This window comes from Centruroides vittatus, unplaced genomic scaffold, assembly GCF_030686945.1.
Source record: "Centruroides vittatus isolate TY-2023 unplaced genomic scaffold, ASM3068694v2 scaffold_464, whole genome shotgun sequence".
NCBI lineage: Eukaryota > Metazoa > Arthropoda > Arachnida > Scorpiones > Buthidae > Centruroides > Centruroides vittatus.
In genome coordinates, this window is record NW_027122710.1 from 68,880 (window position 1) to 82,592 (window position 13,713).

Here is a 13,713-nt window from a genome sequence, read left to right on the forward strand (position 1 = left end):
TATTTTTAATTACTTATAGTATCGGATCTGTACATGATATATCAGGGTTTCATGAAAGATCATTGATTAAAAGCCAAAAGAATTTTATAGTCCCACGCCTGAAATCAGTTGCTGTGGGTGGTTATAAACAGAGACATAGCAAATGAAACCCCTCGTTATGGACAAAGTAAATTTTGTTTGACTTGTTTCGTTCCTTAAAAAAAGAACTTGTATTAAAATACTTCCACAAATCGTTACTAGATGGCGCGGTAATGTGGGGGTGATCTAATAAAATTTCAGGAGTAAATTTAAAACGATTTTTCAAAGAAACGATATATTTTTAAGAAATTTATACGAGAAACATGTTTCCGACAGGATTTTGTAGAAAGATTTAGAATTTGATAAGCGCTTTTATAAATAAATGGTTTTCCGTATTAAAACACCAGCGATTGGGCCGTAGCGTTGAGCGATAAAAGGGAAAGATAATAAATATTTAACATACTTACCTGACGTTGAGGCTAACCGTGGTCAAGAGGGCGGTGCCTCCAGGGCGAGGTTTGATCATTGCACTTGGATTGAGTTGACCCCTGCCACTACCCCAAACTGGGGCAGATGGAGCGTGTAATTTTTGGTAGTTGGGGACTGCGTTCGCGCTCTCCCCTTCATTAACAATTTAAAATCAGAAATTAGCTGGATAGCCACTTGTCAGTGACAGAATGGAGGAAACCACTGAGCATTGGTAATTTGACCAACCCAGGAAGGCACCCTAATCATTCGTAGGGGTGAGGTATGGCGCGAGTCAGCATCTGGTTGACATACCCTACGGGTAGATGGGTTAAACTTTACCCCTGTCAATTGTCAGTAAACTAGTCTATCCCTTAAGGGGAGTGCCTTCCTGGGTTCGTGGCTCTCCAAGAGTCAAACCGCTTAGAGCAGTGTTTTCCCAACGTGTGGGCCCACGCCCACAAGGGGGCAATTTGATTCTTAAGGGGGCAATTCGAAACTCGTACAAAGTTTCAGTTAACCGTATATGCCGTGTATGTCGTAAATATTGATTTAATGTTAGTTTTTAATTTTCTTTGTTTCCCTTTCCTTCTAGAACTTTCCTTTATAACCCTTTTCCCTTGGGTGTGATTAACAATTCTGGGAACCACTGAGAACAAAGAGATGAACGAGGCCCTGAGGCCGGTGAAAGAGGAGAAAGAACATTCTTTGCCCATACCTCGAGGTGGCAGAACGCGAGTTGTGGTGTTCCAGGTCGCGTTTGGCAATGACTGGAAAGTGCAAAAGACTGATGAAAGGATGGTTTTGTATTCGTGGTTACGATAAAACCCATCCTTTCATCAGTTCTTTTGCACTTTCCAGTCATTGCCAAAACAGTGCGGCAATTAATGTGCAAGAAAAAACTTCAACGAACACGACAACGAGAGACCTTCCAAAAGAGTTCAACATATATGTTGGGGGAAACATAAGAATTTTAGAAAGGCTTAGGTGGGGCATAGCACAATCAAAGGTTGGGCAAACACTGGCTTAGAGTCTTCTAGATTTTTTCCCCCCACATTTTTAACACCTAAATAGGGGCCAGTTTCCTATAGAAAGTCATACTCACCTGTCGCGTTGCCATATACAAACAAACTTGTATGTAAATATGGGAGAAAACCTCAATTTGGGAGTCGAAAAATCTTTAAATGTTTTTTTTTTTACAAGTTTTCAGTTTACTTGAGAACTGCAAATACATCAAAACTTTATAGTAAAGATTTTCCTGGGTTATAAAATCTTTTTAACCCAGGAAAATCTTTTCGAAAGTCGAGGGTCGTCTTACACGCCGGAAAATACGGTATTTAAAAAAAGCTACAATATGAATAAATCCGGCGTCGTTGTTACTTACGAACCGTTATCGTAGTTCTAAAGCCGGATGCACACATGCGGTGCGGCAAGGAAAAGCGGTGTCGCAAACGCATCTTCGCCGCGTGACCACACAAGCGGCAATCCGCTTAAATTTCGGCGCATGTGTTCAGTATTCAAGATGGCGAACGATACCGCCACTGCCGATATCCACGTGTTTACAAATTTTGTTTTGTACGGCTTGGTTTATTTAGCTAGAAGATTTTAGATTAGAGATATTTTCTTGGATCGAGAAAGAACCGGTGTACAAAATACGCTTATTCCTCGATCAAGATCTCTCGATAAAGAATACTATTTCGAGTAAGATTCGGTTGTTTTGTTCTTTGAATTAAATTATATATGATTATTTGTGTAGAATTTGAGTTAAATTTATTATCCTTTCCTCTTTATTCTGATACTTGTTATCTCGGTTAATCGCGACGAACTTTCCGCCATTAAAACACAACGTGGTTGTATTTTCTCACGTGACTACTAGACGAACTGTTATTGGCTGATAGAAACGCGTCTTGGCGGCGGTCGCAAAAGATAGAATTCGACCAACTTTTGCGGCACGAGAAAAGCGGCACAAAATCGACTTCTGCGGCGAGAAAAAGTGACGTCATTCTGCCGCTTTTCCTTGCCGCGCCGCATGTGTGCATCCTCCTTAACGCGCCGTGTTCGTGGCGGTAGTTTTCACGCGGCGTCCGCCTGAAGAGGCGATGATCGGTTCAGTCAACCTTTCCGTTCTATTAGCTTGCCAGTCTTCCTAGCTTCGCTAGGTAATCAGTCTACGGTTATTCATCACAAATTAAGTAGGAGTACAATGTATTGAAATATCTACAGTTTGCCAGTTTTAAAATGAGTAAATTACTTATTGCTCTACCGATTTTATGTGTATTAGGCTGTTTAGCGAAAATCTGCAGAAAGACCAGGGACACACGTTTTGAAAATGTTGCACGACGGCCCACACATATGGAGTTAGCGCCAGTGTCTGGAAACCTATCATCAGACTACAGTTGATCAAAGTGAACATTAATGTCTCAAAATTAAAAGTAATCGGATATTTGGTGTGAAAAAGAAACACAAACAAACAGAGTTTCAAACGATTTCACATTAAAAATTCAAATTATGTTTCAGATAAAGATTCGCTGTGCAAATTCTTTTGTAAATAAACGGGTTGTCATTACTACTGTATGTATTTCTATTCCGAATTAAGTCAGCCGACGACAATTGTGTAAAAATCGGCCGTCTTTGCATCCACACCAGCAGTGGTGCAGACATTAGAACGTCTTGTATAAAAGGGATTAAGTGGAAAGAGTTAGTTGTGCAATATCGGCCGGTCGTTATTGCACATATACTAGTCAATTACCAAGTGAATTGGTAGCCATGTAAATAGTATTTAAATGTACCTATACGTAGGTATTTTTTATTTTTTTTTTTTACAATGTTAAACATATATTCAGGCATTAGTTTTATTTTAATATCATGTATAAACCTAGCACAGAGCTTAATCAGATATTATGCGAGTGTTTGCCTCAATTCAGACAGAGAATTGTTGAACCTAATTTTAAAAATTGTAATTTCGTAACGAGAAATAGATGCATAAACTCAAACGAACTGAGCTGATTTATGTGAAAACCGAATGCAACCAACAATGACATAAGTGATCAAGCGATGTCAAACATTCATGTGATGAAGAAAACTTAATGAACTAACATGTGTTCAGCTGCTTAAAAGGTTAATAACAATTAAGAATAAATAAACAAATGCCAATTATCAAGTCAAATACATTGATGCATTTTATTATCATTTACTCGATTTGTGAGTTTCATCTGCAGAGAATTTCCATATTCAAAGCGTAAAATTAATCTATTATTGTACAAGGCAATGAATACTTCATTACTTACAGCGTGAGGTTTTTGCTTTTAAAAGAATGCTACATTTATTTCCAAATTTTTGTCACGTCTGCAAGAGTCAGAGTCAAAGCTCGATTTTTCCGATTCACATTCTAAACATTACAATCGGTTAGTTGGCGTCGACCTGTGACCTGACGGGGCTGCAATTTGAAAAATTTGTACACCTGTAAATTTCCACTGTAGTCCGTCCGCTGTCTTAATCTCGAGAACGGAGTTAGATGAAATCCGAGACCAGATATGGCAACCTTAGGGACAGGAGACCCCAATTAACTATATATTAACTTCCGATGTAAACCAGAAGTCACGTTTTTTTCAATTTAAACTCTCCACCCGAAAGCAGTTAATAGATGATCGGCACGACTCTCTTGTTAAGTATGATGTACAGGGGCATGCCACTACTAATTTGAGGTAGAGAGCATATATTTAAACTGAAAAGACCTGAATATCCTTGCTCCGAAATTCCTGAATAGTTTCTAATGGGACGTACGTACAGTACAGTATAAAAAACAAATAGGTAGGCTTAGCCAACCGAGCCTTAAAGTAAGGTCAAGTGACCTCCAAAATCTTGTCTCTAATCTCTTCTTGTCTTGTCCTCTCGAGATGACAATGTATATGTTATCTGCCATTTGTTCATATATATTGTATGAGATTCATTTAATACGTAATTGCTTCTTACAGATGTGTGAATAAAAGCCTTTTACTATGATTCTTCAAGAAATTTTTCTACTGTTCGTACACTGTATTAGAAAACTGACCAATGGACGATTTCATCAAATCTCAACAAATATTATTGTGTAAAGAACCGTGTTTACGTACGGTCATACACACACTACAAAATTAAAAGACAGATTCTTATAAATCTTTCTTAAATAGTGCTGTCTTACGAGTAATGCTGTGTCGCGGACAGATACGTGTACAGTATTTGCGTGCTCACTGTTATCCTCATCCGTTCATTTTCTGTCAGACATTTTATTAATTATCTCCTGTCGAATTGATCAAGTGGAGTCATTATTGGCTAAAATATTGACTTGTATCTTGAAAGCTGATAAGTTTCTGATATTTCTCTCTACAAAGTGATTGGTAAGTTCCTGTTTGAATTTGAAAACATGCATAGAGTAAGATAACGTATATGTAGGATTTCTTTTCATCTTTAAAAATTTTTAATTAAGATAAGAAGGATTTTGATAATAAAACATTTCAAAGAATATAAATTGCATAAAAATATTATAATTATTATAAAAACAAATGTAGGACTTCTTTTCGTCTTCCGTCTCTTTCGCGCGCTTTTTTTCAACCGCCGTCTGGCTACTCTTCTGAAGTCTCGTCTCCTCTCGTCGGCAGATGGCGCCCCATGGGCTTCCGCTCTCCATATATATAATATATATATATATATATATATATATACACAATCCCTTCTGATACGGTTGTTTGCGATATCATATGTCAGTTTTTATATTTTCGACGTGATTTAATTATAAGTAAACTATTTTTCCAGGATAGAGCCTAGGCCTAAATAGCTGACAGATACGACGTATGGCAATCGGTCATACAAGTTCAGAGATGGTGGAGAATATCACGTGGACGACATGCCATCCCGACCCAGAAATTGCCACTGTACAATGATGACCACAGTGTCTGTCAAAAATGTGTAGAGGCATGTTGCTTCGAGCGTGGATAGTTTACTACACGCTCTCTGCATCAGAATCGGAGATTATTAATTTATTCTATCTTAATTTCCCCCAAATTTCGCTATAATTGTACAGAAAATTGAAACAAATGTAATGCATTCAAGACACGAAATTTGAATATAATACCGAACTTTTAGACCACGGTTACACTATTGTTATATGAATGAACCTAATTAGGAATACAGTATAACGAATTCTGTTGATCCATTTCCTTGAGAACAATTATATTCCACGGAGAACAATGATGGCCACAAATTTATTGGTGGTTCATTTTCGTATAGAGCATTCGTTTTTGTCGTAAAATGTCCTTGAAAAATTACAATTTTCTAAAGAATTTTCTCTGTGTAAGCGAATCGGTTTATAAATTAGAACGACCGCACTGATAAAGTTATTCCATTTTCTTGAGCAAATTACATTATAATTTTGATAATAAACATTATCTGTAAGTATTTTGCATAAAACAATATACTGTAATTGTTATTTTTTCGCAACGGATTATATTCTCATTTTTCGTAAAAGATATCGCGGAAAAGCAGTGGCGTGCCGTGACATTTGATGATAGGGAAGCTGTGTTTCTGTAAGAAGCCGACTTTCAGGGGCAATCAGTTAATTGCGCGTCAGTAATGGTCTAGAGTCCATTCGTACGTGCGTAGTGGCGGAAGAGAAAGACGACAAGTATCTGACAAAAACCGTTTATTTTAACATAAAATAAACATACACTATGTACAAAATAGTTTGCTTTAAGACAATCAACCATTCGTACGTTCTGGGCGTCGATGTGGTTCTTTGATGGTCGATCGAAAGTGGCCCCGGGACATTAGCGTTGACAAGTCTGTGAGGCACGGGGAGACTTTGTCTAAGTCCGAAGTGGCACGGGTTACAGAATGGTCTTATAGACGAGAAACTTTTTTTTTTTTTTTTTGCGCGTTGACACACAGTGTTATGGTTATTCGGAACGTTAACCGAGTGCGAGGTGTCCTCGATTGTCGGGATTATATCAATTTCCATTCTTTATTTCGTCCATTTGATTGGTCATTCTCCGTCAATCACGCTTCCCGAGTGGTCGGTCTCTCGTTACTAAGCGTAACGAGACTCTTACCTGCAGCGCGAGAAAAGTCAAAATCGAAGATGAATTGTTGAAGCTAACCGTTGGCCTCAACAATTTGTTGAGGCTTACCGTGGTCAAGAGGGCGGTGCCTCCAGGGCGAGGTTTGATCATTGCACTTGGATTGAGTTGACCCCTGTCACTACCCCAAACTGGGGCAGATGGAGCGTGTTAATTTTTGGTAGTTGGGGACTGCGTTCGCTCTCTCCCCTTCATTAACAATTTAAAATCAGAAATTGACTGGATAGCCACTTGTCAGTGACAGAATGGAGGAAGCTGGATAGCCACTGAGCATTGGTAATTTGACCAATTCAGGAAGGCACCCTAATCATTCGTAGGGGTGAGGTATGGCGGGAGTCAGCATCTGGTTGACATATTCTACGGGTAGATAGGTTAAACTATGCCGACCATTACCCCTGCAATTGTAAGTAAACTAGTCTATCCCTTAAGGGGAGTGCCTTCTTGGGTTAGTGCCTCTCCAAGAATCAAATCGCTTAGAGTCTTCTAGATTTTTTCCCCCCACATTTGTAACACCTAAATAGGGGCCAGTTTCCATAGAAAGTCATAGTCACCTGTCGCGTTGTCGTATACAAACAAACTTGTATGTAAATATGGGAGAAACACCTCAATTTGGGAGTCGAAAAATCTTTAAATGTTTTTGCCGAATTTCAGAATTTATCCGACAAATCCTAGAGCGTTATCGATCCAATCCACAATAGGTAATGGCCGAGTGGTGAGAGACTGGCTCGATATATCCGGGACAGACCATCCTTGAAAAAATTGTGTCATTTGAATAATCTTCCTTGTAAAAAAAATTGAAGGAATCTGACTTCAAATACGATCCGGATCGTTGACGTCACATGTTTATTAAACTGTGAAAGAAGAAGAAAAGAAGACGTCACATGTTACATTTTCTTATTAAATTGGTTACGTTTAATTTTTTAACTTAGTAAAATATTTACCACATTCAAAAATATGATTAAAATATTAATTAATAAAAAAAATTGTAAAATATGATTGTGGAGATATTTTGGCTATTTTTTTTATAAGTCGGCAATATTTAGACGAAGACGCCATCTTTTAAGAGACGTGTCATTTGATTTTACTATTTTGTTGGGGATTGTATTTATTTGAAATATTCTATAAATATGGTAAGAATTATTTGAAATTTTAAAAATTTAAGTTACCAAGATCATAAAAATGAACGTACTAAACATAATTTATGCATAATTAATAAATAAACTACAGAAAATGATTATTTTCATGTAAGAATAATTGTATTCATTTAACATACAAATTATTTAATTTAAACCTTTAAAAATGTCGGAAATTGAAATTTTTCGAATTGTTTTGTGTTATTTTTAATAATAGCAATTGTTACTTTCAGTTGTTACAGATTACACTTACATTGTGTTTATATCATCATATGCTTTTTTTAAAATAGTTAATCAATTTCAAGCTTATCAAATTATGTTTAACAAGAAATAAAATACAATCTTTTGAGTAAATTTTATCTTCAAGAAGTGTAGGAAATGAATTTATTGTGTAAAAATGGTGAGATAACATATTGTGTGATAACATTCTTGAAATGTATATAATTTAAAAATATGGTTTCAATATTTCCCAAATACATAATATTGTCTAGATGGTGACGTGTAAGACGGCCCATTGCCACCAGGGATTCGGGTTCTAATTTGATTTAAACTCTATATTTTGTGGATAGTATGTGTTGGATGTCATTCTTATGCCTTCTTTCTTCTCTTGTATTATACCTGGGTATAATTATAACAAACCAAATAGTTAATGGTGTTGTCTTGTAAACAAATTCAGGTCTAAATTGATCATTAGATAAATAAAATGTGAAATTATAAAAAATTCACTTGTCTAGATAAAAATGTATTTAGATTAAATTTTGTTTCTCCATATTATAAATATATGGAGAACAAAGTAATAAGTTGTTATGGAAAATTTGGTTAAATTAAGTATCACAATGCAATTTAACAATATTTATTTAATTTGCATAATTAAACAAATATTTCAAACATCTTTAATAAGATTTGACATGTTAAAAACTTTCCAAATATAACATAAAAGGAAAAATATTAGAAAGTGAATTTCAGTATTAAATGGAAAAAAATAACATGTCCAAAAGGAAACTTGTTAACAATACAGAGGGGGAAAAAATTATTTATTGTATGTTAAGTTGCAGATGAGAGGTGAATTTATAGAGCAAGCCAACTGATTATGATGAGAAAGTGACAGAAAAGATTTTAAAATTTTAATCTTATTTAGTATGCAGGTGAATGTGATTTGCTTCTAAATTATACTAATTACTGCATATTAGAATTAAAAAGGAGAAAAGTTAAAGCAATAGTCTTTGAATTATTTAAAATGTATGGAAAATGAAATTTTTGACTATTTTTCCTTCAAAATAATTGAAGTTTAACATTAATAGACATTCTAATTATCAGAAAGACTTTGATTAAATTAGTATCAATGAATAGCCAAAGCAAAATATAAAGGAATCCAAAGTTCAGAATATTCTCTTTAGTAAATTCAGTTTGATAGTGGGTTGATGCAATTATTAACATAATAAAAGTGCTTCCTAGATTAAAGGATCATGCTGTAAGTATAAAAAACAAATTAGCAGCATTTTTTTAAAATTTGTCAATATTAGCATGATTAATGAAATAGTTCAGTAAGGAATCTGGATTTGATCTTATGAAGAAAGAAGGCTGGAGTATTCTAGAGAAAGGGGATTGCAAAGAAACAAACAGAAGCAAAATGATGATAATTTAGGGACTTGTCTTTTTGATAGGCATCAAAAAAGGACACCAGACACATTTTTGAACTTTGTACAACTGATGGTACTGGAATAGAAATTACTAGATCTATGATGTGTTATAATTTTTGTTTGTAACATAAAGTTTATGATTTGACAATTTGACAACAAGGAAAAATTAAGATATTAACTTAGCTGCAATATGTACCTTTTTTGATTGTTTATTAAAAATAGCTGTTCTTCTTACATTATGACTGAATTTACTACTATCAATGAGATGTTACATATAGTCTTCTGAACAAGATTGCAGGAACAAATGCTCGGATACTTTGTTCATTTGCAAAACTAGCAGATTCCCAAAAATGAGAAGAATTATTTGAAAAATATTTTCTTTGCATTAATGAAGGAGCACTTAATTATATGAGCAAAACTGAAATGTTTACTGAGTGATGTATCATTTTTAAGAAAAAATTGTGAAGTTCCTATATCAAAGACTGTTCATAATGAAGAGCAGCAAGCTAAATAAGGACAATGTTACTTGTGTGTTTTACAGAAAATAATAAATTCTGCTTCAGAGCAATGCAGTAAATGTAAAATGTTTACATTAAGTGGTGTTCAATAATCAAGATTTTGTGTTCAGAATGTCATCAACAAGATGATATTCATGACTCAGTATGACATCAGTATACTTTTTAAAATAATTTTAATATGAAGCACAGATTATTTCCTGAATAAAAATATTTTATTCACAACTCTATAATTGTTTTATATCTTAATACACCATAACTGAATGTTAATTTGGAAACAGTGTAATATAATTTGCAAATAAAGATGTGTTATAAAATATATGACATGGGCCAGATCATGTGAAGATAGGTCATGCTTCTGATAAAAGATTAATAATAATTATTATAGAATAATTAAGTAATAAATATAAGTTTTGTATTAAGTAAATAGAATTTCATAACATTTAGAACTGCTTGGAAATCTTTTTATTTAAAAAAGATCTACAAAAGAGAAAACGTTACTAAATTAAAATTTCAATGAAAATGCTTTTTAGGAGTTAAAACAATTGAAGTGGCAAATGTGAAAAACAAGCTGTATTTTCAATGAGTACTTTCAAGTATAATCTCATCATCAGAAAGATGGCCTCTAAAATCAAATATGATTGTATAGAAATTGATTTTTATACAATCATATTTGATTTTATCTATAAAGCATTTTTGTTAAAAAAAGATATTTTTTATTCTTTAATTTCTTCGAACATTAAAGTGATTTGAAAATACACTTTTATTAGGGCCATTTTATTAAGAAAATATCGTTTTGTGTTTCAAAGCAGTATAAATTTATGTAATTATAGAATAGCATGCAAATTAATTGGGACAGCTGTTACCTGAATAATAGAATGTTTAAAATCTCATAAAGTTTCTCAGATAATCTTTAGCTGAACTGGATAATTTTAATATAAAATTTGTTGGTTTATTTTAAAATATTTGTTTTTCTACTTTTTGTATATAAATTTGACTTGACTAAGACTATAATTCAAGAAATATTTAAAAAATATTAGCAAATTACTTAAAAATATTTTAAGTAATTTGCTAATAGAAATTCTATCACTACACACAATATTGGAAAAGCCTTTCTTTACAAATATGCTTTAAACAGTTGGTATTAGAGTTTCTTATTTCCTGGTTTTTTGCTTGTCCCAGGATTCTGGGGGAAAAAATGAACTGTTTCCCAGCATTCCGGGAAATCCTGGGATATAATTAATTGTTTTTAAGATATAAAATAAATCTTAAAATTGAATGATATAATTATTTTTCATTTTTTAAGTAACTTAATAATGATTTATAAATAAAATATGTATAAAAAATTTTGAATTTTGTAGAAATTTTTACAAATAAAAAAAATTTATTAAAGTTTGTTGGAAACTGCTTACAACAAAAAGCCTTTGAATTGAATTTAAAGAAAAAAATGAACTTAGAACAAACTTCTAACTTAGAAGGTAATTTTTGTTTTTTAAATAAAAACATAATACAAAATATTGTAAATTTTTATAATAAGATTTTAAAAAGCAAAGGTGGTCAATACTTCGATCATTTGATCTAGTTCTTATTTTAGTAATGAAGTCCTGCTACCAAGAATGCTTTTTTCAATTCAATTGATGTCAGTGGAATTGTCTTTAATGCATTCAAGAGAAGACAGATGTTATGTGTTTTCTCACCTGTATCCTGGAAGATTTCTAGTTTGTTTTCGAGACGCATTGTAGTACTTCTTTTTCTGTCTAGTATTCTTGATTTATCTACCTCGGCTGCTTTAATAGCAGCATTGAGCTTATAGCCTGATAATTTGGCAGTTCATTTTACTTTAATAATCAGGTTTATGAAGAAAACTTTCATACTTCATACTTGTTTGTATCCTTGCCCAATTTGCACAATCTGGCATGATGCAGTTATTGAAGCTACTGGGCATGGTTAAAAATTAAGACAGCATAATCACAATTATTCCAGATATTACAGGTTCTGACAAGTAAAGAATTTTTAGTCCTGTCACAAATAAGCTACATATTGATTATCGACAATCTATGACATGCCATAACAAGTAAAAATTTAAAAAAAAACTAATAAGCAGGCTTAAAATTAATAAATACAAATGTATTCTGACAGTTTATGGGTTAATTATACTTTCTATTTGCAAAATTTCCTCAACTTTAACACAAAATAAGAAAAAAGTGAATTTTTAAGAAATTTGCGGGATTTCCCACGATGAGAAGAATTTTCTGGGATGTTTTCCAGGTTAAAAACAGCCAGGATCCTGTTGGAGAAACCCTAGTTGGTATAACTTTTTCTGACAAAAAAAGGTAACTTGATAGTACTTTTAGAATTTAGAACATCTTGTTCTAGATATAAGTCTGATTTTTATAATTGCTAAACACAGTTGCTTGAATTTTTCAAGAAAGATAAAGATTCAAGGTGTTGGGTGTGTGTACACTATTTAATGTGTGAAAAGAACTCAGTCTTTTGGTGTTAACAAATAAACAAAATTTTTTAGTATTAAACTTTAAATGCTGTTGGTATATTACTACAGTCACTGCTGCTATTCATATCCATTTTTTTATGCTTGTATATGTGTTTTGTATGTTGTTCACTTATTTACTAATATGTTGTTATCTATATTGTGTGTATTCTTTATGTATTTACTAGCTGACCCGGCCACACGTTGTGGTGGCTCAAAATGTACCTATTATAAATGTATAACATTTCCCCTGTGGGGGAATTTCAAAAAATCCCTTCTTAGTGTACATTCTCTTGACGTACCCTATTAAAACGCAATCAACAATGCATCTAAAATAATATAAGATAAGCTGAGTTCTTCACAGTAAGCCTTAATCCTGTCCCTCTCCCCGCTGGGGAATATCGAAAAATCCCTTTTTAGTGTATATTCTGTTGACGTAACCTATTAAAATGCAGTTAAAAATGCAAAAAAAACCGCATGTAAAATAGTATAAATAGAAGCCGAGTTCTTCACGGTAAGCCTTAATCCCGTCCATCTTCCCCCAGTAGGGGGAATTTCAACATGTATATTATATAAAAACACGTGCGTATTCGAATGCAACGTTGTGTCAAAATTTCAAAGGAATCGGTAGGAACAAACAAGTTATATTTTATTTATATAGATAGGTAGAAAATGATCTGCTTTAGTCCATTCTCACAGAAAAGCATAATGCCTCACAGAAAAGCAAACTTCTGTTGGACATAAAAGTCTTGATTCATATATAAATATATTTTTGAAAGGGGGGAAATGGTGATCTTCACATATGCCACAAACCTTCGTGGGAGTGTATTAAACATCTTCCCAAAGTTTCAAGGCAATCTGATAAATAGTGTGGTAATGCATGAAGGACAGACACACAGACAGACATACATTTGTTTTTATATATATAGATTTTGTACATATTGATTTATTGTTCATCTTAATCTGTTTGCTTTTCCTGATGATCACAATCTGAATTTCATTGAAAACATTTGAAGTTTAATATTAAAGAATTTTGTTGATTTGTTAATACCAAAAAACTGAAATTTTTTTTAACAAAGATTTTGTACTTTGATTTTTGTTAGTAATTTTTGTGTAAAAAAAGAATTAATAAAAAATCATGAAGTATAAAATTAGAGAAATATTTTATGACAAAATTCAGTTTTTTGTTTTTCCAATATTTTAAACTTGAGAAATTTATAAAATGTATTTACTAAATTATGTAAGAAATCTCAAAAAACTACCATAAATTTTGTTTTGATGTATCTGGAACCTTTAATTCTAATGTTTATTGAAGAAACAATTCATAATTATATTAAAATAATA

General features: G+C 33.0%; 1 protein-coding gene and 2 non-coding genes across 4 annotated transcripts in view; all 3 read left to right on the forward strand.

Moving 5' to 3' along the window:
* The first annotated feature begins 477 nt into the window (after positions 1-477).
* LOC136989342 (U1 spliceosomal RNA) lies at positions 478-642 on the forward strand. The gene has a single exon (XR_010882897.1). It is a non-coding gene; the product is annotated as a U1 spliceosomal RNA (small nuclear RNA).
* A 5,983-nt stretch (positions 643-6,625) lies between these two features.
* On the forward strand, positions 6,626-6,785 carry LOC136989344 (U1 spliceosomal RNA). The gene has a single exon (XR_010882900.1). It is a non-coding gene; the product is annotated as a U1 spliceosomal RNA (small nuclear RNA).
* Positions 6,786-7,576: 791 nt separating this feature from the next.
* The window catches only part of deltaCOP (coatomer subunit delta), a 32,537-nt gene continuing 26,400 nt past the window's right edge, over positions 7,577-13,713 (forward strand). For both annotated transcript variants that reach the window (XM_067287441.1, XM_067287442.1), the window contains exon 1: positions 7,577-7,723. In XM_067287441.1, the coding sequence (XP_067143542.1) occupies positions 7,721-7,723 (3 nt within the window). In that variant the 5' untranslated portion in view covers positions 7,577-7,720. The remainder of the gene's footprint in view (positions 7,724-13,713) is intronic.